At 48.4% G+C, this 27,056-nt stretch overlaps 1 protein-coding gene across 1 annotated transcript in view; it reads left to right on the top strand.

Moving 5' to 3' along the window:
* The first annotated feature begins 8,276 nt into the window (after positions 1 to 8,276).
* Positions 8,277 to 27,056, top strand: part of RBM46 (RNA binding motif protein 46) — a 79,728-nt gene continuing 60,948 nt past the window's right edge. Inside the window, exon 1 of the mRNA XM_088475364.1 lies at positions 8,277 to 8,384. Within this exon, the coding sequence (XP_088331490.1) occupies positions 8,357 to 8,384 (28 nt within the window). The 5' untranslated portion in view covers positions 8,277 to 8,356. The remainder of the gene's footprint in view (positions 8,385 to 27,056) is intronic.

The following is a 27,056-nucleotide window of genomic DNA, read 5'->3' as shown; positions in this document are numbered from 1 at the left end:
CGGGTACTGTGTTTATATGTACTAGTATAATATTTAGAAAGGCAGACACAATTTTATTATTATCATTATTATTATGCTTCCCTCACTGAGCCCTCCCTAACGGCAGGGGGTGGGTGGAGGGCACAAGGATTCAGTAGATGGATGTGAAAGCCTTCTTGGCATATTTTTAGAGCGGTGGTTTTACATGTCCACAGCCCAATATTATTTCGTAATCTCACCATAGCCCAATATTATTTCGTAATCATAATACATTCCTCCATTATTTTCTTTATAAAGTAGAGTGGTGGATCCATCTGCACTAATCTAGTTTCAGAGGCAGCCACAGGTTTTGGGGTTCAGGGACTCAAACGCAACCTCAGTTTTAAATAAGACCACATTATTTCCTGTTCAATAATGTTGCAGTAGTGTTTTGAAGGCACTACATTGCTCCACAACTCCCCTGCACCCTGCAGTGACACACCCATACAGTTATGGGGTGCAGGGGCTTGAGTGTCGGGTTTCAGAAGCATTCCCTGCGTCAGGGGCTTAGACGAGTCAGATGTACCCACAGGTGATGAGGTTCAGTGACTCAAACGCAACCTCAGCAGTAAGGAAAGGGCCAGAGGGGAGCACGGAACGGTGCTAGGTGCCGAGATACCTACAGAGGAAGGGAGAAGGTAAACACAGTGACATACACTGTAATCATGAATTTTAATGGTGTGGTGTGGTGGGGGAAGTGCAAAGCCAGCCCTGAAGTTACAAGTTACGTAGCCTATTGTAAATGGACCTGAGAAGCGCCTTGAGGGAGGGTGGGGAAGGTAAAAATTTTTTTACCTACTTTGATATAAAAAAACCCCCAACTATTTGCATCTCTTTTACAGTAAGTTACAGTACTACAGTATACTGTACGTACACGTCTGTACATGAATCGGCATTTTGCAGTTGTGACGCACGAATGTAATATCATTAGCTGCTAATGTATTGGTTATAACGTCATAGCACCATGGCAATTGCACCACTGTACAGGTCATATCACCATGGCAACTGCACTACTGTACAGGTCATAGCCCCATGGCAATTGCACTACTGTACAGGTCATAGCCCCAGGGCTATTGCACTACTGTACAGTACTGTATGTCTGCTGATTTGCGTCCCGTTCAACAAGCTTCTGCAATATTATTAAAGATATGTTGTGCGAACATGTGACATGCAAATACACTGTAGAAGTGCTCCGAACGTGATTGGGCCGCTTGTCAGGGATATCCATCCACTTCTACAGTATGGATCGACGAGTACAAATGGCCGACATGGTCAAAGGTCAACACAAAAATGGTCGCCACAAAAAAATGATCGACACAAAACTGGTCAACACATGATGTTTTCATTATTATTTTAGGGTTAGGTCAAAAGGTTGACACATAAATGGTCGACACATTATTATTATTTTTTTATTACAATTTTTTAGAGTTAGTCTTTTGGCCAAAAGGTAGACATAAATATCGACACATTATTAAGATTGATATTAATTTATTATGGTAAGGTTTGGTCAGAAGGTTGACACAAAAATAGTCGCCACAAAAATGGTCGACACAGAATGATTATTTGTCTTTACGATTTAGGTTAGGGATAATTCATCTAATTGAAAGCTGAATCCCAATACACTGTAGGTGCGTCTGAAATGTATTTGAGCCCATGAAACACAACACTGTATGGGTGTGTCATTGCAGAGTGCGGGGGAGTTGCGGAGCTATGTAGTGCCGTTAATACAGTACAGCAACATTATTGAACATTATTGAAATCAAGTGGTTTTATTGAAAACTGAGGTTGCGTTTGAGTCACTGAACCCCAACACCTGTGGGTGTGTCTGACCTGTCTAACCTCCTGACGCTGATTGTGTATCTGAAACCTGAATCTCGAGGCCCTGCACCCCATAACTGTATGGGTGTGTCATTGCAGGGTGCGTGGGAGTTGTGGAGCAATGTAGTGCCTTCAATACACTACTGCAACATTATTGATCAGGAAATCATGTGAAATCATGATTCTGAAGTTGCATTTGAGTCCCTGAACCCCAACACCTGTGGGTGCGTCTGAAACTAGATAAGTGCAGATGGATCCAACACTGTACTTTATAAAGAAAATACATAGAGGAATGAATCTAAAGTAATCATGAAATAATATTGGGCCGTGGTAAGATTTGAACCCTGGACCATGGCAAGGATTTCACATTCATCTACTGAAGCCTTGTGCACTCCACCCACCCGCTGCCGTTAGGGAGGGCGCAGTGAGCCAAATCCACCACTTTACCACTAGGCCAAGAAGGATTTCACATCCATCTACTGAATCCTTATGCACTCCACCCACCCGCTGCCGTTAGGGAGGGCGCAGTTAGCGAAGCATAATAATAATGATAATAATAATAAAAATGCGTCTTCCTTTCAAAATATTATACTAGTACATGTAAACACATAACTCCACCACTAGTGAATAATAATTCATCCCGTCTCATTGAAAGCTGTTCCTGCGTCTCGTTAATGTATCGGTTATACCGTCATAACAACACGGCAATTACACTACCGTACAGTACTGTATGTGTACTCATTTGCATCCCGTTCAACGAGTTTCTGCGATATTCTGTGAACATCACACTGCATGAACATGATTGGCCCGCTTGTCAGGGATATCCATCCACTTCTACAGTATGGTATTCAGTAGTACAAATTTCATCAGTGGAGCACTTGCCACCCAGCGGTTAAGAGGTGTATTACTTACACGCCGAAGATTCTCTTACATTGTAGAACGCCATGGTGTGCCACAGTACAGCCATCACGCAACATTCCAAGGCGTGACTCAGAAAGCCTGAATGTCACGCTATGAGCAACAAACTAGCTGGGCCCATCTGTAGGAGACAGCAGTCCCCGTTCCCCTTCCTCCCAAGAGCCGCAGGTCCCGGAGTGCCCTGCCAGAAGCTGCGAGTCTAGGCAAGTCCCCGGCTTTCTGCGGCGTCGTAGGCCCTGAACGCCCACACATCTCCTGCTGGGATCTTAGGCAATCAGGCAAGTGCCGGGTGTAGTCGGGAGGTTAGGAGACCCAGTGCAGCTGTAGGAAGCAGTGGAAACCATGTGGAGCAGAGATTTAAATGTGTGAATGCAGGAGCACAACTCCTGCACCCACAGACCTCCAGGCACCTCCCTGCTATCTGCCCCCCCACCCACCTCCAGCACTGCCCATAGTACTGCCTGTCCTTAAATCCCCACATTGCCCCATTACTGTCCCAACTGCTATCTGTCCCTACCTCAGTACAGCCTACCCCTAACCTCCTCCTTGCCCCAATAGTACCCGAGCTGTTATCTACAAATTACCAACCCCCTCCCTGCCCCCAGAACTGTCAATAGTACTTTCTGTCCTTAACCCCCTCCTTGCCCCAGCTCCTATCTACACTTTCCCCCAGCACTGCCTGCCCCTAACCCCCTCTTTGCCACAGTCCTGCTAAAGCTGTTATCTTTCCTTACCTTATCCCTACCCCCAGCACTGACTCCCCCAACCCCCTCCTTGCCCCAGCTACTATCTACCCTTACCCCCTCCCTACCCCCAGTACTACCTGCCCCTATCCCCCTCCTTGCCCCATTACATCCCCAGCTGCTATCTACCCTTGCCCCCTCCCTACCCCCAGCACTGCCTGCCACTAGGCCCCTTCCCCCAGCACTGTTGCAACTGCTGTCTGCACTTACTCCCCTCTACCCCAACTTCTCCCTGCCCTTTAACCCCCTCTACCCCAACTGCTACTTGCCCCCAATACTGCCCAAGCTGCCACCTGACCCCAGCAGTGTATTAACTACTGTAAGCCCTCACCCCCCATCATATGTGTTGGGACTCAGAAACAGTGGAGTAGGTCCCCAATTATTTAAAGTGAGGGGTCCCACTAGCAACAAGATTGTGGAATAAAGGCACATACAGAAATACATCCAAATTGAGAGCCAGCTTACTTTGGTGTCACCCCTGGGACCTCCAATTAGCACTATAGGAATCAGCAATCAGCATGCCCTCCAAAAGCTGGTTCCATTTATGCCTCTCAAAACAACAAACATAACAAAGTGGAAGATGTTCAAATCAATTTGGCAATGCTCTCCAGGTGCATGCAAGGGAGGGGTCATACTAAACAAAAAAACAGAAAGGGGGATGTCCCTCAGCACACTAAATGATACTTGCAACAATACATGAAAACTATATGGTAATAGAAACTCAGAGATAATTGTTGCATGCATTTGCAAATACATGGTAAGCCACCAGGCCAACTACACAGCTTCTCTGATTCAGGTGGTCCCTACACTGCATGGACGTATTTCTGTATGTGCCTTTATCATGAGGCCTTACAATAGACAATTACATGGCTATCATGCAGTGTAGGGACCACCAGACTCAAGTATTGTTGCAGGTACAATTTTGTGTGCTGGGTTACATCCCCTTTCTGTTATTTTGTTCAGTATGACTCCCCCTTTCATGCACCTGAGGAGTATTGCTAATTTGATTTGAGCAGCTTCCATTTTGTTATGTTTGCTATTTTAATATGTTACAATATACTTGTTTTCTTATACTAGACTGTTTTGATCATTTTTACACTCGCACACTTTTTTCATAGTGTTTTGGGACAAATCTACATGTAAAAGCAAACCTTGATACCTAATAAAACACTAAAATGTGATAAATACATTTGAAAATGTAAATATATTGATGGAATAACATAAAGGTGTCCAGCACAATGCCACAGGTCTTGAATATGGCAAGCCAGGTTAAAAAAGTGAACTTAGATGCATAATATTCTACTGATTGTAACCCATCATACTTTGCCAGGATATGGTGAGGTCAGTACAGAGATCGCAGTGAGCCAAGAAAATTGTGGGTCCCTGGGACTCCTCACTTTACTAAATTGGGGTCCTACCTAACCTTTTCTGGGTCCCATCGAAATTAAAGTTTTATGAAAATCTAACAACTTAAACAGAAAAAAATAATGAGTGCTAAACAGTTTTGTAAAGCATTATGTAGATTTATTATAGTATAGTAAGTACAACATTTTGTTAATCTTTAGTGCACAATGAGACATTTTCCATAACAGACTGTGGTAATAAACATTATAGCTGCCAGTGTTAGCCAACTAAAGTTTTAGAGGCCCATTTATCATTGAATATTTTAATATTGAATATCCCTGAAAACACCCTTTTTCGGATGTTTAACTCAAATATTAAGTTTCCCCCCGGATGTATCAAGGAGGGACCACAACAAGTATCTCAGATACCTACTGTGATCCCTCCATTACCGCTGGCAGCCGCATCACCCATAGGTTTCTATAGAGGATGCTATACTGCCAGATTTACTAAAATACGGAGTGCGATGCATTCCTGACATTGGCCCCCTCAGCTCACACCATTAATAATATTGATTTCACCATCAGCAGGCTTGTCATGCAGGCCCATGATATACAAAGAGCCCATCTATAGGAAGCAGAGGCTGCACATCAATGAAGACAACTCCTGGGACTTCCCCAAATACTGCCAGCACCACTCACAACTCCCCCTTCTCCACTACTTCCAGCATCACTTACAACCCCCCCCACTACTCCCAGCATCACTAACAACCCCCCACTACTCCCAGCATCACTAACAATTCCACCCCACTACTCCCAGCATCAATAACAACCCCCCCACACTACTCCCAGCATCACTAACAACCCCCTACACTACTCCCTGCATCAATAACCCCCCACTACTCCCAACATCACTAACCCCCTACTCCCTGCATCGCTAACAACCCCCCACTACTCCCAGCATCAATAACAACCCCCCTCCACTACTCCCAACATCACTAACCCCCCACTACAACCAGCATCACTAACAACCCCTCTCCACTACTCCCTGCATCAGTAACAACCCTCCCACTACTCCCAACATCACTAACAAACCCCTCTACTCCGATTCACTAAGAACCCCACCACTACTCCCTGCATCAATAACAACCCCTCTCCACTGCTCCCAACATCACTAACAACCCCTCACTACTCCCAGTACCACTAACAACCCCCCTATCCACTACTCCCAGCACTACTAAAAACATGCTCCTAGCAGGTCCCTGGAACAGTAGGAGTGGAGGTGCTGATACTCCACCGCATGCCGCTGAGCAAGACCATGCTAAGAGCATGAACATCGACATGCAGTCTGTTTCTGGCAGTTATTCCAGCGGCCGCAACAAAGTGCGAGTGGTATCACCTGCTGCCGCACCAACCCCCACCCGCTACCGCTCCATCCCATACACGCCGCGCTACTCCTCTTTACAAGTACCTTAAACCGGGGCTGAGGGCTGCCAGGACCAGTCTTCACACTGGGAGCCGCCAGGATCAGTCTTCACGCCAGGGGGCTGCCGGGACCAGTCTTCGGGCCGGGGGCTTGCCGGGACAAGTCTCCACGCCAGGGGGTCGGGAACACTTCTCCTCACGCTGTGAGCTGCTGCAGGGGAACAGCGAGTAATGGCTCCTTTCAATAGTCCTCCCTGCAGCCAAAGACATCAATCATATACCAGGAGCCAGGGGATTGGCCAGCAGCGGAGCGCATCTCCAGGTACCCACCTACTCTGAAAAAGTGAGTCCTTGGTCTTCATTTGTGGGTAAAATACGCGCTATAGCACGTATTTGTGATCACTGAAGTATACATTCAAAGTACTCTTGGTGTTGTAATGTGTGTGTGGGGGGAGCTTTTAAAAATTGCTTTATACAGCAGCTTTAACAGTCTAGCTCCCAAACTACAGTATACTCTACACTACAGTTATGATTGTAAATTGCCTGACCAGACAGGCTACTAGGTATAAATGGCTCTATGTCATGCCTGCCCAATGTTACACAAGACATGCACACAGTAGGGCTGAAAACAGAGCTTTTCACTGCCCTTGTCTATTCATAAAGATTTTCTTTAAGCGTTGCATCATCATATTTTAGTATGGTGAGTGTGATTCACTAAGAAATTGAGGGCCTGATTCAGACCCGCTCGCAAGCGGGTTGATGGCCGGGCAGTGCGCACGCACCGCGTGTGCACTGCGCATGCCCCGGAGCGAGCGAGAAATCACTTGCTCTGGAGCTTGCAACAAAACGGGATGGCTGCCGATGTTGATCGACAGCTCGCCCCGTTTTGTAGGCGGGGTGGCTGGCCAAACAGAGGCGTTCCCGAAGGAATGCCTGCCGTTTGTGGGCGGCCCTACTGACATCACACGTGATGTCAGTAGTTGAGCTTCCTGCTCCATTAGAGCAGGAAGCTCACTGGGGCTTGCGGGAACGAGACCCTACCACAAGGGTCTCTTCGCAAGCCTGATGGTCGCAACCATCGCCTGGCCGCTCGCAATAAGCTGTGGGTGGTCACCCACAGCTTAGCGAGCGGCCAGGAGCCTGGATCCCAAAAAAAAACACCCCGATTCAGAGCGAGTGCTCTGAAAGAGCGTCCGGCTCTGAATCAGGGCCTGAAAGCTCTGTTTTTTTTCTTTTGCTGTTACAGATTTGCCGTCTGTGGATGGCGTGGCACTCCTCCGGGATGGCTCTGTCCCCTTCTGTGACAGCAGCCAATCAGAGGAGCCCAGGACATAAGCCGGGGCACCTTCTCCTGACTGCCCCCTTGCTCAGCCATACCCCTGCCGCCATTAGTAAGGTGACCCCACATATGCCGGGTCACATCCTGACTGCCAGTGCCCCCTTGCTCTGCCCTACACATATGCGGGGTCACCACCTATTGACTGCCGCTGCATAGATCTGCCATGTCTTAGAAAGGTGTGACCCGACATATACATTTGCCGAGTTACCCCCTCTTAACTTGAGAACCGCTCATCTCTACTGCCCGCTGCCCCCCACTCCCCTATCGTACTGAATTGCTGGAGCCCTGGATCGCATCACAGGATATGTAATTATACATTAATGGCTTTGTAGCCAAGCTATACATCGCATCTAAATGCTGCAATATATAGTGTAAAGTTACAATTCAATAGAATGAAGTTTATTTTCACTCCAGCCAAATAGTTCTGGGTATCTGTAATCCTCAATCTATAGCTACCAATATATAAATAACCTTATTTTAATGATTAACCAAAACCTACCAACATCAGCTCAGCAGCAGCTTTGTTACTTATATACACTAATAAAGATGGTAAGGGAGTGAGTAACGCCGCTGCTGATTGGTCAGTTTACTGAGTAGGGGGCGGAACATCATGCAGTGACGCCACCGGGAGATCCGCGCGCTGTCTGGTGCCCCCCCCTCTCTCTCTGAGCCGTTTTGGCGGTTATTATTATTGCAGCACCCGCCGACCGACCCTAGCTCCTTCACCCGCCGCTGCGGAGCCGGCCACCGGCACTATGATCGCTACACGGAGACACGTACTAGGTGAGTAGAGCTGTGCTACGGCGATTGAGTCAGGTGACACGAAGGCCCCCGTTCTTGGGTAGTAACTCCATAGTCACTGCACGTCGTCTGCGCTCCGGTTATTTGTTGCTGTGTTCGGCACTGGCGATGCCCCAGAGAATCGGTCGAGGGCAATAGTGCCCCATAAACGTGCTCCCAGCTCACACGTCATCCACCGGCGGCCACACACAGTGGGGGTAATAGCAGTGTGACAGCAATGTATTAATAAGGCTGGCAGCTGGGCAGTAGGTTCGCCAACCTCAGCTTCATCAGGCTCATAGCCACTGGGTGCTGACAGGGGGCTAGTGTATCCTCCTCTGATTGGCGATGCAGGCAACACATGGGCTGGGGACTGGGGCACTTCATTATTAATCTTTAAACATGATGTATGTATGATTGTTATCTACTATACATTATTATTACCAACAAGTCACCAGCCATGCATGAGATTAGACAGCAGTTAAATAGGGGTTGGGTATGTACAGCCATGGCCAAAGGTTTTGAGAATTACACAAGTATTGGTTTTCACAAAGTTTTCTGCTTCAGTGTTGTTAGACCTTTCTGTCAGATGTTACTATGGCATACTGATGTAAAATTACAAGCATTCCATAAGTGGCAAAGGCTTTTATTGACAATTACATTAAGTTTATGCAAAGAGTCAATATTTGCAGTGTTGACCCATCTTTTTCAAGACCTCTGCAATTCGACCTGGCTGCTGTCAATCAACTTCTGGGTCACATACTGACTGATGGTCGCCCATTCTTGCCTAATCAATGCTTGGAGTTTTTTAGAATTTATAGGTTTTTGTTTGTCCATCTGCCTCGTGAGGATTGACCACAAGTCCTCAATGGGATTAAGGTCTGGATAGTTTCCTGACCATGGACCCAAAATTTTGATGTTTTGTTCCCCGAGCCACTTAGTTACCACTTTTGCCTTATGGCAAGGTGCTCCATCATGCTGGAAAAGGCATTGTTCATCACCAAACTGTTCTTCGATTGTTGGGAGAAGTTGCTCTTGGAGGATGTTTTGGTACCATTCTACATTCATGGCTGTGTTCTTAGGCAAAATTGTGAGTGATCTCACTACCTTGGTTGAGAAGCATCCCAACACTTGAATGGTCTCGGGATGCTTTACTGTTGGCATGACACAGGTCTGATGGTAGCGCTCACCTTTCCTTCCCCGGACAAGCATTTTTTCAGATGCCCCAAAGAATCTGAAAGGGGATTCATCAGAGAAAATAACTTAACCCCAATCCTCAGCAGTCCAATACCTGTACCTTTTGCAGAATATTATTCTATCCCTGATGTTTTTCCTGGAGAGAAGTGGCCTCTTTGCTGCCCTTCTTGACGCCAGGCCATCCTCCAAAAGTCTTTGTCCTATGTCTTGCCAACAGTAAAGTAATCTGAGACCATTCATGTGTGGGGTTGCTACTCAGCCAAGGGAGTGGGATCACTCACAATTTTGCCTAAGAACACAGCCATGAATAAAGAATGATACCAAAACATCACAAGAGCAACTTATCCCAACCATCAAAGAACAGTTTGGTGACAAACAATGCCTTTTCCAGCATGATGGAGCACCTTGCCATAAGCCAAAAGTGATAACTAAGTGGCTTGGGGAACAAAACATCGAAAATTTTGGTCCATGGCAAGGAACCTCCCCAGACCTTAATCCCGTTGAGAACTTGTGGTCAATCCTCGAGGCCGGTGGACAAACAAAAACACACAAATTCTGACAAACTCCAAGCTTTGGTTAGGCAAAAACGGGCGACCATCAAGTCAGTATGTGGCCCAGAAGTTGATTGACAGCATGCCAGGGCCAATTGCAGAGGTCTGGAAACAGAAGGGTCAACACTGCAAATATCGACTCTTTGCATAAACTTAATGTAATTATCAATAAAGCCTTTGCCACTTATGAAATGCTTGTAATTTTACTTCAGTATACCATATAACATCTTACAAAAAGATCTAAAATCACTGAAGCAGCAAACTTTGTGAAAACCAATACTTGTAATTCTCAAAACTTTTGGCCATGGCTGTTATGCCGACAGTCAGGATCCTGACAGTTAACATACTGACACTTGTTGGACGGTAAGCTAACCTTCACACTCTCCCTACACTAACCCTCCCTCTTTGGTGCCTAAAGGCCCCCATACACGGTGCGATATAGCATCCGATCCGACGGATTGGAACGATATCGCTGCTATATCGTTCCGTGTGTGTATATGATATCAGCCAGTGCACGCTCCCGTGGGATCGTACATCGCTCCTCCAGATCTTTCTGCATGTTCAGTTGATCTGGGGGAGCGATGTACGATTCCATGCAGCATGGTGGGGGAGGGGGATGCCGGCATATCGGACGGTTGGCCACTCGATCGCTCCGTGTGTGGGGACTGCCCAATATGTCGCCCATCGGATCGGTCGTCGCATCGCAAGGTCCATATCGCACCGTGTTTGGGGGTCTTAACTCTAACCTCCCGCTTAGTGCCTTAACCTAAACTCCCCTTCCCCAGTGCTTAACCCTCTGATACTTACTTTCAGCATGCCGACGGTTGGTATTCTGGAGCCGGGATCTTGACTACAGACGGGATTCCGGCGCCGGGATATAGTCTGTTGGCATGCCGTGTGGAGGCATGCTGACTACATCCCATTAAATAGGCTTCTACCTATACCAAAGTACACGGTGTTAGGTATTTACAGTAATGTATAATAAACCACTTTCAACTTTCTAACTAAAAAATCTATAAAATTATAAATCTCCTATAATAAAACTGTTGTTTTTATTTCAATATTCACAATAATGGTCATGTAAGCCTACCATACTGGTACCATTGTTTCTATTAGTGAGGTCATGTTCTTTTGTGAAGATAGCCAGCCAAGACGGCATGGGATGGAGGTTTACTACTTTGTTGCCAGCTGTCTGTGCCAACATTGTACCTCACCATTTGTAGACTTTTTGTACTGCCTTTATTTCACTGGGAATAACGTTCCTATATCTTACCCAAACAATTTTATGCTGTTAAGCTTTTCTTTTTTTTTTTTTTATATATTTGTATTCATACAGTGTCTCATTATTATATATACATTATATTGGGGGAAATGCTCAAAATATATCCTTATTTCAGTGCCAAGTGCACAACTTGTAATAGGGGGCAGTGTTCTCCCCAGAATTTTTTTCCAGCCGGGTGGCATCCAAAAGTAGCCGGGTGGGGGCCTTCGTAATTATGCGCGCGCCGGGAAAAGGGGTATCTCCCAGAACAATCCAGCCCGACATGTCTCAGACTGCTCTCCCACTGGCTCTCAGTCATAAGTGCCCATTATGCAGTGCCCCCTGTATTTGTGCCCTTTATACAGTGCCCTTTATACAGTGCCCCCTGTAGTTTTCCCCTTTATGCATTGCCCCCTGTAGTTTAGCTTTGCCCTTATGCAGTGACCCCTGGCTGAAGCAGTGCCCCAATGTAGTGCCTGCAGACTGGTCCCTTATGTAGTTCCCCCAGGCTTAAATAGTGCCCCCAGGCTGGCCCCTTATGCAGTGCCCGCAGGCTGGCCCCTTAATGCAGTGCCCCCAGGCTGGCCCCTTTATGCATTGCCCCCAGATTGGCCCCTTTATGCATTGCCCCCAGACTGGCCCCTTTATGCAGTGCCCCCCAGGCTGGCCTTAAATAGTGCCCCCAGACTGGTCCTGGCCCCGGGTCCAGCCCTAGCACTTATCTTTACTTGGTGGTCGCTTGCCGCTGCCGCTGCTTCGAGCTGACTGGATCTAACTAGATCCAGCAGGCGCACGGGGCAGGCTCCTCACGTCGCTGGTGCACCCGCTCAGTGCATCACTGGGAACGCTGGCCTCTGAAGTGATCGGAGGCTTCTTTAGCCTCCGGTCACTTCAGTGGCCAGTGTTCCACAGCGGGGGTCGGCGGGGAAAAGTGCCTGGCGGCAGGCTGTTTCTGCCGGGCGATGCGCCCGCAGAAAACAGCCTGGGGAGAACACTGGGGGGGTTAGCAAAATTTTGATGTTTGGATAAATCAAAAAAACCCAAAAAACATAAAAATACACTTTCTCCAACAAGCCCCAAAACCACCCACACACAACACATTTTGGGGGCGATTGAATTCAGTGCACTGTGAACATCCCTGGGAAGGAGTACCCGGAGCTATTCAGGTCAGCTTGTTGTTAAGTCCGACTATAGATCAGAGAATGCTGGTTAGCGTGACTAAAACTGGGTGTTTAGCACGCTAACCGGCATTCTCTTAACTAAAGTGTTGACTGCGAGGCTGTTAGCGCCGCGCTAAGTTCGAAAACAGCCTCGGAGCGGCACTTTAGTCGGATTTCTGCCCAGGATGGTGCGAGAAGAAATCCTTTAGTCCTAACAGCACAGTGGTTTGAATAGCGCAGGAACTCCTTCCCGGCTCTATTAACAGCGCATTGAGGGCCTGATTCAGACCCGCTCGCGAGCGATGGTGCCCAAGTGCGCATGCGCACGACGGGGCGGCTCCATCGTACGCATGCGCGAGACCCTACGGCCAAGCCGTCGTTAAGGGTCTCGCACCAAGGGGGGCGTGCTGTCGATGGTAATTGACAGCACGCCCCCTTTGGTGGGCGTGCCGGGGGCGTGGCTGCCCTGACGGAGGCGTTCCCATGGGAACACCTACCATCTGGGTCCGACCCCACTGACATCACTAGTGATGTCAGTGGGAGTGCTTTTGGCTCTGATAGAGCCAAAAGCACTCCTGGGCTTGCGGCAGCGAGACCCTACCGCAGGGTCTCGTCGCAAGCCTGTGGTCGCGATGGTCTTGACCATAGCGGCCATCATTTTGGCCGCTCGCTATAGCTGTGGGTCCCACCGCTATGCGAGCGTCCTGGAGGCCGCTCCAAAATGAAGGAGGGACTGCCCTGATTCAGAGCGAGCGCTCTGTCAGAGCGTCCGGCTCTGAATCAGGGCCTGAAATCAATCGCCCCCTATTGGGCAGATGTGGAGTTGTTAGCAATAATATCTAAAAAAAGGGCACTGTAAAACAGTATTTTTCTATTCATTTGCAGACCTGTACACATGTCATGATGTGTATGCCGCTGTAGTAGCACTAGCTTAGGTACCTTGAAGTAATCAGAGTTTTGCACCTACCCTATAGGCACAAAATATAGGTGTACAGTATATGCATATTTCTTTACATCTGCATGCACCTCATTTGCATTACCATGGATAATAATATAACTACTGCATTAGTACTGTATTACCTCCTACAACCTAACCCAGCTGTCCAGACATATATAGACCTTAGTGGCAGAATTGTTCAATTTTGCATACTGTAGGTGCATATCCCTGTGTTCAGAGAGCAATATCACACGATACACTACATAGTACTCTGCATCAACTCATGTAAGAGTAATGTTCCTCTGATCATAAAAACAAATATATTAGAAATAGTTTGTGTTTGTATGTATATGTTTATACTGTGTGTTGGTGTGTATGGGATGAGTACGGGATGTGGTCAGAATCCCGACGCCGGCATCCTGACAGGGTTAGAATACCGCCACATGTTGGTCAGTATTCTAACCCCCCCCCTCTGCCAACCCTAACCCTCCCTCCCCGGTTCTTGACCCTAACCTACCCCCCTAGTGCCTAAACCTAACCTCCACCTTCTCTTACCCTAAACTAACCCTCCCCTCTTAGTGCTAACGCTAACTCTCCCCCAACCCCACTACTTACCTTTGGGATTCCGGCGTTCGGGATTCTAATAAGTGTTGGGATTCCGGCATTCAAACAAATGGTGAACTCTACATAAGGATATTTATTTTGCCACGCCATCTGGCCAGGGGATGCTGTGCACATCGGGCAGCTGACGTGACCAGGTAACATTGGGAGATTGGGGTAAGTGGCTTAATTGTTTGGAGGTCTATTTATACCCTGTATATTACTTTGTTTAGGTATTGATGTTGTCCTGAGGAAGGGGATACGTTCCCCGAAACATTGGCAAAATAAATACCCTTATGTAGGGTTCACCATCTTCAGGGTCCACAGGGCGACAATGGGGTGTAGGTGGTGAATAGGAGGACTGGACACCAACAGCAAGGCTTTTCAATCCCAGGATGCTCCGGTCCTTCCCCCCTATACCCTGCAAACAGGCTGAGGCAATTCAGTGTTGTTTGGTGTCCGGAAGGAGCTGCTTCACCGTTATAATAGTGGGGCAGCCCAAGCTTTACTTATGATTTATTTTATTTTACTAAAGACAGAGCAAGCAGCACTAGACAGTCCTCTGGACGTCTGTGCCGCTGCTCCATCACCCCTCTGCGGTGCCGCAACTCCAGCCCCAGGCTTGGTACTTACGGCGGGGGGGGGGCCTTGCTAGCGGGCTCCACGGGGGGACCACAGACGGCAGCCGGGACTCAGGGGAACAGGTAAGGCGGGTTCCTGCTCGCGGTTATATGCAGTCTTACCACCGGTCTTAGGAAACAGACCGGAGGTGCTGATGTAGACCCCGCGATGTGACCCCTCTCCATCTGACACTCCACTAGCCCACCAGTGTACATAATATACTGGCGCAAGACATAGAACCGCTGGTTAAAGTCAGCATAGGGGAGGTCAGCCCTCTCTCTGCGGCCCCTTCCCCATCTCAGGCCGCCATTCCACTGCGGTATTGCTGTCGCTGAGCTACTCCTCCTCCCCACCCCCCAGAGACACTCGGCGGCCATTTTCTGCAGCCACAGGTCTCAGGGAACGCTGGGTCCGGTCTCCCTGTATACCTCTTCCAGGAGCCATATTATACAGCCAGTGATCGCAAATACGCACTATAGCGCGTATTTTACCCGGTATTGAGGACCAGGGACTCACATTAGCAGAATGGGTGGGTCCCCGGGGACGCGCTCCGCTGCAGCCAATTCCTAGCTCCTGAGTCGGCTGAGATGCTGTGAGCTGCAGCCATTAGGAGTGTACCCCTTCAAAAGCTGGAGGAAATTTCATTCGCTGCCGCCCATACTGGTATTTGGAAGCGGAGCCGAACACCCAGCTCACCTCGTTCACAGTCAGGAGCAGAAGCCAGAAGGGCTGGGCCGGGGGACAGAGTGCAGAAGCCAGACGGGCTGGGCTAGGGGACAGAGTGACACCACTGGCTGGTCCATTGTAATACCCTGGGCCAGCCGCTGTTTTCTGCTGGGCTGCGTGTGCTGTGTATGGCCACAAATAAAGTGCACTGTGCAGACGTGAGGCCCCGCCCCCCCTCTCTATGTCCGGGCAGAAGCACACTAGATGCGAGGCCCCGCTCCCAGTTTCTCGTCTCCCCTGCTGGAAGACAGCACTGCCATAGCCTAAAGTGTCAGCCTGTTATTTGAACAGCCAGCCAGGTGCCTGCTGCGAATGAGGATGAGAGTACTGCAGCGCACCTGGCCTCAGCAGTCCCAGGATTTCTGCCTTTAATCCCCACATCCCCTCCACCTCTAATGTCCCTGCCTACTCCTCTTGTCCCAAGCTCCCCTCCTCCTTTATGTAGCTGCCCACCCCCACTAATACCCGGCCCATTCTGCTCTCACTGCAATAATCCTCTTGTCCGCAGCTCCCCTCCACCTTCTCCTGTATGTGCCTGCGACCCCCTCTTAATACCCATTGGCACCCAGCCCCTTCTGCTGTCCCTGCCTACCCCTCTTGTCCCCAGCTACCTTCCACCTCCTCCTGTATGTGGCTGCCCACCCCCTCTAATACCCAGTGGTACCCAGCACAATCTGCTGTCCTTGCCTACCCTTCCTGTTCCTAGCTCCCCTCCACATATTATACCTGGCACCCAGCCCCTTCTGTCCCTGCCTACTCCTCTTATTCCCAGCTCACCTCTACCATCTGCTGTATGTGGCTCCCCTTCTACAATACCTGGTACACCCAGCCCCTTCTCCTGTCCCTGGCTACCCCTCCTGCCCCTAGCTCCCCTTCTCGAATTCTCCTGTCACTGTCTCCTCACCTACTGTCATCGGCTTCCCGCCTCCTACTCTTCCTGGCCTCCTACTCCTGTTCCTGGCTCCCGACCTCCTACTTCTGTTCCCGGCTCCCTTCCAACTACTCTTGTTCCCGGCTCCCCACCTCCTACTCCTGTTCCCAGCTCCCCGCCTCCTACTCCTGTGCCCAGCTTCCCACCTCCTACATCTGTCTCCAGCTCTGTCTCCCATACATCAAGACACGGAGACAAAAGTACCTGCAGTATGAAAGCAGTCGTCCCCATCCAGCTCCCACAGAATAAAAAGTGAAGAATGCACAGCTAGAGGCAGAGAATTCCTTGAGCATTTTTGTTCAAAGGTTAGAGAACAAAATCTTTTTAGTATATTTTAAAAATGTATTTATTGGATCAAGGGTTTTTCATAAAATTATTTTGAAACTAGTTTCTGCAGAATTTTATGTAAGAACAGGGGCATATGGGAAGCACTAAAGCAAAACTTTTGATGGGACCCAGAAATGGTCAGGTAGGACCCAATTTTTTTAAAGTGGCGGGACCCTGGGACCCACATATTTTGTCGCTCAGCGCGATCACTGTACAGCGCAATTATCCTATCAGCCACTGTGGTCTGTGTAGTTAAATATAGTGCCCATTGCAGATATATATATTTGCATTGTATGTGACTTGTGCTACCTCTGCTGCCTGTTTTTCCTCATACTGTCAGCTTCTACCTTTCCCTTTTTTCACTATAACCATACTGGTGCAGTGTATAAAGGGGGTTTTCCTATTTGGGAGACGCGGCTCTGGATACTGGCCTCCTAGCTTCCAAGGTATCTGCTATTTCGGTAGTAACCCGTCGTATCATTTGGCTTCATTCATGGAAGGCTGACACGGATTCTAAGAAAGCCTTGGAATCACTGCCCTACACTGGAAAGATCCAGTTCGGCCCAGAGTTAGACAAAATTGTTACTACCTTGGCAGCTTCTAAGACGACTTTCCTGCCGTCTGCATCTGCATGAAGGCCTAGAAAATCATCCTTTCTCTTTCATCCACTAGGGGACACTGGAGGTGCTTACGCTGGGGTATAGAGGCGTGGATAACTGGAGCCGGCCCTTTAAATAATTTAGAAGTGTGAAGCTCCTCCCCCTCTATGCCCCATCAGCCCTCAGTTTAGAAAATGTGCCTCTAGGAGCTGGTCACTACATGCTGTGCTCCAGCAAATACATTTAATTTTTATTTTTTAAAATTTATAAGCATCTTTTACACTCCTATAGGTACCCTTCGCCACCTATCTAAAAGGTGGGGTCCGGGTACCTGGCGCCCTGGTGTTTTAGCAAACACCAGGAAGGAGTGCACAGGGCTCATTACAAGAGCTCCTGACAGCTCCTTACCGCCACAGCAAGTCTTCACAACAAGAAGAGAAGACTGCTGACCTGCTGAGAGAAGCCTCCGGGGACACGCAGTGAGTAACAAGCTGCGCATCCCCCGGCTCCTGCCCCCGCTGCCCGGCACTGACACAGCATGCTGCGCTGTGTCAGGTGTGCATAGCGCTGTTAGACAGCGCTGGAAATGTCCTGCTGTCGGCGCTGCCTTGCAGAAGGGGAATTGCTGTGTTAGGGAAGCTGTGTGTACACAGCGCTACACGCGGCTCCCTGCTTCTCCCCGCTGAGCGATGTAGCGCAGAGGGGGAGGCAATGGCCACATAGCAGCCATAATGGAGCCCTTAGGGCATGAAGAAGGGGGCGGAGCCTAATCAGCGCGGGCTCTCTCTCCTATGCGCGGCAAGCGGCTGTGTTAACAGCGTGGCTGCCGTTTTTTTTTTAACTAATACATGCCTGCATCTCTCCATTATACAGGAAGTGTGCAGCAGATCTGCAGAGGCTGAATTCTCTTGCTCCCCAACCTGGCTACCATGTGCAGATACAAATTAAGCACAGAAGGCTCTGGTGCTTAATACACTGGGGGTGCAGGGAATCTGATCTGTGGGAAGGGAGTGGGGTGTATCTCCTCCTCTGTCCCAAGTCAGCCTTCTGCTTTTCTTTACTTCTGTATATACTCTGTCCCTCTGTGTGTGGTGACTGTGTGTATCCATGTCAAACAGAACAAAGGCGTCTCAAAAGATGTTTGTTCTAGGTGTATCAACAAACTATCCAAGCCGCATGCTGCTGGGCCCACGTTAAGTGATGCTTGTATAGCAATTGATCCACCTGTGGCTAATACTACCTCACCTGCGCCTACATGGGCCGCTGACATGGTAGGAGTAATGACGGATTTAACGTCTGAGTTAGCTGAGGCACGGAAGTCTCAGCCTCCCTGGGTTCCTGGGCTAACCAAGTCTCTTGACACCCTGGTACAAGATATGGGTACAGCTGTGTCTGCACCCTCCACTTCCCTACAAGGACCGATACAAAAGCATCCTTTATCGACTGTTCTCCAGTCAGAAGAGTCTGACGAGGAATTCCTCGCTACGGAGGATACTGAGGAAGGGGAATTGGAGGAAGCATTACAGGAAGATACCCCTCTAGAATTAGAGTCCACCTCTCCCGGGGTGGAATCTCTAATTTTGGCGGTCAGAAAAATCCTTAACTTACCTGAGGATGTTATTCCTGCATCCCAGGAGCGTGAATTATTTCATGAACAACCAAAGAGTTCGGCAGTTTTTCCGTTCTCACTGCACAACAGCTCTCAGTGGCCTGGAAGCAACCGGATTAACGGTTCCAAATTCCGCGCCGGTTTCCTTCTAGGTACCCTTTTCCATCATCCATGATGGAGAAGTGGGAAACACCCCCTCCAGTAGATGCGTCCGTCTCCCGTCTTTCTAAAAAAAACAGTACTCCCAGTACCGGGAGCTACAGTACTAAAAGATCCTTCGGATCGTAAATTGGAGACAACGCTAAGATCTATTTATACCGCAGTGAGTGCTCAACTTAGGCCCACCCTTGTTACTGCTTGGGTTAACAAAGCGGTAGTTTGCTGGGCTGACCAGTTGATTACAGGTTTGGACTCGGGTACTTCTAGAGCAGAGTTACGCTTACTAGCTGAACATATCCGCGAGTCTGCAGTTTACTTGGGAGAAGCGTAAAAAAATATCAGTCAGATTAGTGCTCGCATATCTGCTTCTGCTATTTCAGGCCGTAGAGCCCTCTGGTTGCGCGCCTGGCATGCGGACGCAGAATCTAAGCGTGCGGTGGAGGGTTTACCATTCAATGGCGACATGCTGTTTGGCCCGGAATTAGACAAATGGATATCCCAGGCCACGGGGGTAAGTCTTCCTTCCTCCCGTCAACTGCACCGGCTCCCAGACGATCTTACACTGGACCTTCCTTTCGTGCACCACATTCCTTTCGTGGTAGAGCCAGAGGTGCTCCCTCCCAAGCAAGAGGCGGCAGAGGTAGAGGTCGCCCACACTCAGTTGCACGTAGACAGGAGCCTAAGCCAGCTGAAAAACAGGTGGCATGACGGTCTTCCGTCCCACCTGGGACCACCTACAGTGGGAGGCCGCCTGCAAAGATTTCAACAAGTTTGGAACCAGACATCTCCAGAGCCGTGGATCCACAGACTAATTTCCCTGGGGTACCGAATAGAGTTCGAGGTCCCCCCTCCACCTCGGTTCTTCACTACAAGTCTGCCAATACCTGCAGACAAGGCCAGGGTTCTACAGGAGGCTATCCAGTCTCTAGTAGTATCATCTGTGCTAGTCCCGGTTCCAGAACATCAACGAGGTATGGGGTTTTACTCAAACCTGTTTGTCGTACCCAAACCGGATAGATCGGTCAGGCCCATCTTGAACCTCAAGTCATTGAACCTGTATCTGAAGATGTATCGGTTCAAAATGGAGTCTCTGCAGTCCGTTATTGCGAGCTTTTAACCAGGAGAGTTCCTATTATCCATGGATATCAAGGATGCTTATCTCCACGTTCCCATTTGGGAACCACACCAAGCCTTTCTGCGTTTCGCCATATTGAAGGATCATTATCAGTTTCGGGCATTGCCGTTCGGGTTATCCTCGGCTCCCCGCATCTTCACCAAACTCATGTCAGTCATGATTGCTCTCCTTCGGTCATCGGGAGTGAACATAATCTCTTATTTGGACGACCTGTTACTCAAAGCGCAGTCGGTATCTCTTCTTAAAAGTCATGCCTTACTGACATATCAGACTCTAATCCAACACGGTTTGATAATAAACTTCAAGAAATCCAATCTCAATCCGTCCCAGAAGCTCCTGTTTCTGGGCATGATCTTAGATACGGCATCACAGAGGATCTTCCTTCCAGTAGACAAGGCCCGGGATATCCGGTTGTTAGTTCAGCTGGTCCTCAGACCAAAGAGGGTGTCCCTCCTTCTTTGTCTGCATCTCCTGGGGAAGATGGTAGCGGCCTTCGAGGCAATACAGTTTGGGCGGTTCCACTCCAGGGTGTTTCAGCTGGACCTACTAACACAGGGGTCAGGGTCTCATCTGCTCCTACATCGCCAGATCCGTCTGAGCCCAGCTACCAGAGTGACCCTTCTCTGGTGGACACAATCCAACAATCTTCTTGCGGGCCGGAGATTCGGAGTGTGGGACTGGATCATCGTAACAACGAATGCCAGCCTTCGAGGATGGGGAGCTGTAGTACTCGATTATCATTTACAGGGTCGATGGTCCCCTCTAGAACAAAAGTGGCCCATAAATGTGTTGGAACACAGAGCGATCTACAATGCTCTGATAGAAGTGACAGAGTTTCTAAGAACTCGTCCGGTAAGAGTTCAGTCCGACAATGCGACGGCCGTCGCGTACATCAACCGCCAAGGAGGTACTCTGAGTCACATGGCCATGCGAGAAGTAACTCAGATTCTCAGGTGGGCCGAGAACCAGTCAGTAATCCTGTCGGCGGTATTCATCCCGGGTGTGGACAACTGGGAAGCAGATTACCTAAACCGACAGGATATCCACCCTGGGGAATGGAAGCTTCATCCAAACGTGTTCAACGCGCTGATACGTCGATGGGGATGTCCTCAGGTGGACCTCATGGCGTCACGATTGAATCGTCAGCTCCCGCTATACGTGTCAAGAAGTCGAGATCCGCAGGCAGTGGCAATAGACTTGGTTTACCTCTTTCCTTCGATTCCACTTCTTCCTCGACTGCTAAAAAGGATAAAACACGAGTCAGCCTCTGTCACTCTCGTGGCTCCGAACTGGCCTCGGAGGAGTTGGTTCGCGGACCTTCGGTCCCTATTGTAAGACGATCCGTGGCCCCTTCCTCTGCGCCCGGATCTGCTACAGCAAGGTCGTTTAGTACACCCCAACCTAGCGCAACTGCGTTTAACAGGGTGGCTCTTGAAACCGATATCCTAAGACGCAGAGGAATCCCAGACTCTGTCATTCCCACCATGCTACGCGCCAGGAAACCAGTTTCTGCTGCGCATTATCACCGCATCTGGAATTCTTATATCTCGTGGTGTTCCAGTCGGGATCTTCCATCAGAACTTTTCGGTTGTCCCGGTTTCTGCTTTTTCTTCAGACGGGTCTGGATTCTGGCCTTCGTCTTGGAACTTTAAAGGTGCAGGTTTCTGCCCTTTCCATTTTCTTTCAACGGAAATTGGCCCTCATTCCTGAGGTGCAGACGTTTCTTCAGGGGGTCTTGCGGGTGCAGCCTCCTTTTGTACCTCCGATTGCTCCCTGGGACTTGAACTTAGTGCTTTTGGTTCTTCAGTCGTCCATGTTTGAACCTTTGGAAGAGGTTGATATTAAGTACTTGTCTTGGAAGATGGTCCTTCTCTTGGCTCTAGCTTCGGCTCGTAGAGTTTCGGAATTGGGTGCTCTGTCCTATAAGCCACCTTACCTTGTGTTTCATGCTGATAGGGAGGAACTCCGGACGGTAGCCGCCTTCCTTCCCAAGGTAGTGTTGGCTTTTCATATTAATCAGCCTATTGTGGTACTGTCTTTGGTGGAGGACTCTGGTGGTTCTTCTACCTTGGATGTGGTTAGAGCTCTCCGCATCTATGTTGACAGGACTGCTTCCCTCCGTAAGTCTGAGTCACTTTTTGTCCTCTATGATGCGGTTCGGAGGGGTTGGCCAGCGTCTAAGCAGACTTTGGCACGTTGGATCCGACTGACTATTCATCAGGCTTATGTTGGTGCCGAACGCCGGCCTCCTTCGTCCATTTCGGCTCATTCCACACGTTCTGTGGGTGCGTCCTGGGCGGCCGGTAGGGGAGCCTCCACGTCACAGTTGTGCCGTGAGGCGACTTGGTCTTCTGTGCACACGTTTGTCAAGTTTTACAAATTTGATACGTTCGCGGTTTCGGCATCCCGTTTTGGCCGTCTTGTTCTGCAGGCCCCGCAGAGCGCTCCCGCCCGTGGGGAAAACTTTGGGACGTCCCCAGGGTAAGCACCTCCAGTGTCCCCTAGTGGATGAAAGAGAAAATGGGATTTTGGTACCTACCGGTAAATCCTTTTCTCTGATTCCACAGGGGACACTGGATGCCCACCCCTGCGCTCTTAGCCTGCCTGTTAGGTTTGTTCCATATGTTGTATGTTTTGATTATTGTGTGTTCTCTCCCTTTTTACTCCGCTTGTTCTCCATCTCCTCTCGATCTTCATTTTCTAAACTGAGGGCTGATGGGGCATAGAGGGGGAGGAGCTTCACACTTCTAAATTATTTAAAGTGCCGGCTCCAGTTATCCACGCCTCTATACCCCAGCGTAAGCACCTCCAGTGTCCCCTGTGGAATCAGAGAAAAGGATTTACCAGTAGGTACCAAAATCCCATTTTCGAGCCTTTCATCCCCAAGAAAAAGCCAAAGGTCAGTCCTTTCCTCGGCAGTCGGCATCCACAAAGGCCTCCAAGCCACAAGCAGGCCTGGGATACTAGACATCCAGCTGCTCCATCTGAAGAGTGGGAGGCCGACTTCTTCAGTTCGCCCAGTTGTGGCGTCAGAGTACAAAAGACGCCTGGGTACAAGAATACACCCTCTCATTCCTGAGACACGGCCGCAGCAGTTATTTTACGCAGGCACTCCATCAGACCCGAGCAAAGCCCTGCTCCTCCAGACGGCCATTCAGTCCCTGCTGCACTCGGGTAATAATGCCAGTCCCGGCCTCACAGCGTGGGACAGGTTTTTATTCCACCCTGTTCTTAGTTCAGAGGGTCTCATCAGCCTATCCTCAACCTCAAGTCTCTTAACAAGTTTATCAGGGTATCCTGGTTTCGTATGGAAACCCTCCGCTCTATTGTCCTAGCTAAGGAACCTGGGGACTTTATGATGTCTCTGGACATTCAGGACGCTTACCTACATGTACCTATAGTGTCTTGTCACCAGAGATATCTCCGTTTTGCTTTCCTACAGAAACATTTCCAATTTCAGGCTATGCCTTTTGGGCTTTCTACAGCTCTGCGGGTCTTTATCAAGGTTATGGCGGCCAAACTTCGTCAGCGGGTCAGACTACTTCCATACCTGGATGATCTATTGCTGTTGGCACACTCTCCAGAGGTCCTTCGCCACCATCTTCAGTTAACCATTGCCTTTCTACAGGAACACGGCTGGTTGACAACTGGAAAAAGTCTTCCCTGACCCCTTCTCAAAGGATGGTTCATCTAGGGGCCTTTAATTCTCAAGTTCAGAGAATCTTCCTGACAGCAGACAAAATCTCCCCACTGCAGCAAAGAGTGTACAGGTTATTCCACAGTTTGCGCGGCTAAATCTGGTGATTTTAGCTGTGTTAAATACTATTGGGCGTCTGAACAGAGAAATAATTGTAGCATTTCAGGTTTAATTTAGGAAAAATGGGACTAAAAATTCGTAGATGAATAAACTCAAAATCATATAAGATCACCCAAGTCATGAAAGGTGGAACCATCTACACCCAGCAAAAAGGATCTCCAGGTCAGCATGAGACTTCAGGATGATCATGTCTAGGAACCTCCACTGCTTTTTGCTATTGCCAACTTCCTCAGAGGCATGTATTTTCACTAGTGTAACGGCCCCACCCTGCTCTGGCTGCCTCCCCCACCCGCTCTGCCGTGGCTCTGGCCCGCCGCCCTCTTTGACCCCGTCGCTTCCCCCGAGCACTTTGTCTCGCATCTCCTCCGCTCCTATACTTGCACTAGCGGCCGGTCCTCCTCTCTTAAGTCTGTCTCCTGTCCAGTCTCCTATATATCCACACACACACATATATACATACACTATATGGACAAAGCATTTGGACACCTGACCATTACTCCAACAGGGACTGTAATGACATTGTATTCGAATACATATACTTTAATATGGAGTTGATCCCCCTTTAGCAGCTATAATAGCTTCTACTCTACTAGGAAGGCTTTCCACAAGATTTTGGAGTGTTTCTGTGGGAATTTGTGCCCATTCATTCTGTAGAGCATTTATGAACTCAGGTAGTGATGTTGGATGAGAAGGCCTGGCTCACCATCTCCGTTCCAGTTCATCCCAAAGGTGCTCGATGGGGTTGAGGTCAGGGCTCTGTGCGGGCCAGTCAAGTTCTTCCACACCAAACTCATCATATCATGTCTTTATAGTCCTTGCTTTGTGCCTGGGGCACAGTCATGTTGGAATAGAAAAGGGCCTTCTCCAAACTGTTACCACAAAGTTGGAAGCAGCATTGTCCAAAATGTCTTGGTATGCTGAAGCATAAAGATTGCCCTTCACTGGAGTTTAGGGGCCTAGCCCAAACCCTGAAAAACAGCCCCATACCATTATGCCTCCTCCTCCAAACTTTACAGTTGGCACAGTGCAGTCAGACAGGTAACGTTCTCCTGGCATCCGTCAAATCCAGGCTCGCCCATCTGACTGCCAAACAGAGAAGCATTATTCGTCACTCCACAGAACACGATTCCACTGCTCCAAAGTCCAGTGCCGGTGTGCTTTACACCACTCCATCCGACACTTTGCATTTGATTTGGTGATGTGAGGCTTGCATGCAGCTGCTTGGCCATGAAAACAGATTCTATTAAGCTCCCGCTGCACAGTTTTTTGCTTACATTAATGCCATTGGAAGTTTGGAACTCTTCAGCTATGGAATCAGCTGAGCGTTGGCGACTTTTACACACCATGCTCCTTAGTAGTCGACCCCGCTCTGTTTTTTTTACGTGGTCTTCTGGCTTCGTGGCTAAGTTGCTGTTGTTCCTAAATGCTTCCACTTTCTAATAATATCACATTTGACAGTGGAATATCCAGCAGGGATGAAATTTCACGAACCATCTTATTGCAAAGGTGGCATCCTATCACACGAACTATCTTATTGCAAAGGTGGCATCCTATCACAGTACCACACTTGAAATCGCTGAGCTCTTCGGAACGACCCATTTTGTATCACAAATGTTTGCAAATGGAGACTGCATGGCTAGGTGCTTGATTTTGACACCTGTGGCAACGGGTCTGATTGAAACTCCTCTATTGAATGATTAACAGGTGTGGCCAAATACTTTTGTCCATATAGTGTACATAGCCATAAAAGAAAGCATGCAGCGCTCAATCCAGATACAGTCCCCTAATGAAAAATGTACCTACTTGAAATGGATTTTGGATGGACACAGTGATGTTTTGAATATCTAATGAATTTCACTGAATTTGAAGTAAGTGCCAGTTCTTCATTTCTCTCCATGTGGACGAGTGTTACTTATATACATACATATATACACACGCCAACCCATTAGCCAATACATTTTGACCACCCCCATATGAATCAAATAACATTGACTATCTCGTAACAACTACACATGTCAAAGTCATGAATATATTAGACAGTAAGCTAACATTAGGTATTCCTAGTCAACTCTTGCAGAAGATATGGGCAGGTATAAAAACATGAGTCACTTTGATAAAGGCCAAATTGTTATGGTCAGGCGACTGGATCAGAGCATTTCCGAAATGGCAAGGCTTGTGAGGTGCTGAAGGTCAGCTGTGGTTGGTACTTACTGGCGGTGGTCCGAGGGAAAACCACAAATCACCGACAGGGTGTTGGGCAACCAAGTCTTATTGATGCTATGGTTTAAGACAGGGTTGCACGATTTAAATTGAACGATTTAAATCAAATTATTAAACCATGATTTAAATCATCATGGTTGCGCGATTTATATCAAACAATTTAAATCAAATGATGTAGCTGTAGCTCTGGATCGTGCACAAAGACGCAACTGATCAATCAGTAACGTCATACAAGTGTGGAAGAAGCTGTTGGATGGTCTTGAAGAGATTGGACACCATAGCAATGTAGTAAAGATGGCAAAGGCAAGAACTAAAATTGCACTCACAGATGCCCACTTGCTGGCTAATCTACTTGATCCTCGGTACGGGAAAAAAAGCTTAGTCCTGTTGAAATTGAGAGTGCTATAGAGTTTGCTCATGCCAATAATCGTCAAATTATGCCGTTCATCATCAACTTTCGTGCATCCATTAAACCATTTGCACCATGCATGTTTGAAGTGGACACTTTACGCCAAGTATCTTCTCTAGCCTAGTGGATGTCCTACACAACTCAACTTCAGTTCTGTAGTAAATCTTCTGAAGCAGATGTTCACCGCAGTTTCATCAAGTGCAGGAATTGAAAGGATTTTTTCAACGTACGGTTTTGTACAATCCAAAACGAGCAACAGATTGGGAAATAAAAAAGCAGCTAAGCTGGTTGCATGCTACATAGCCTTTTCTGTTGAGGACAAAAGTGAGGATGTGGACAAAGACATGTACATGTTTTATTAAGACTCCAACAACTGATTGAACGATATTCACAGCCTGCAACTGTTTAGTGTGTAT

Source organism: Taudactylus pleione, unplaced genomic scaffold (assembly GCF_031769625.1).
Source record: "Taudactylus pleione unplaced genomic scaffold, aTauple2 ptg000170l, whole genome shotgun sequence".
Lineage (NCBI taxonomy): Eukaryota > Metazoa > Chordata > Amphibia > Anura > Myobatrachidae > Taudactylus > Taudactylus pleione.
This window is presented reverse-complemented; position numbering and strand designations above follow the sequence as displayed.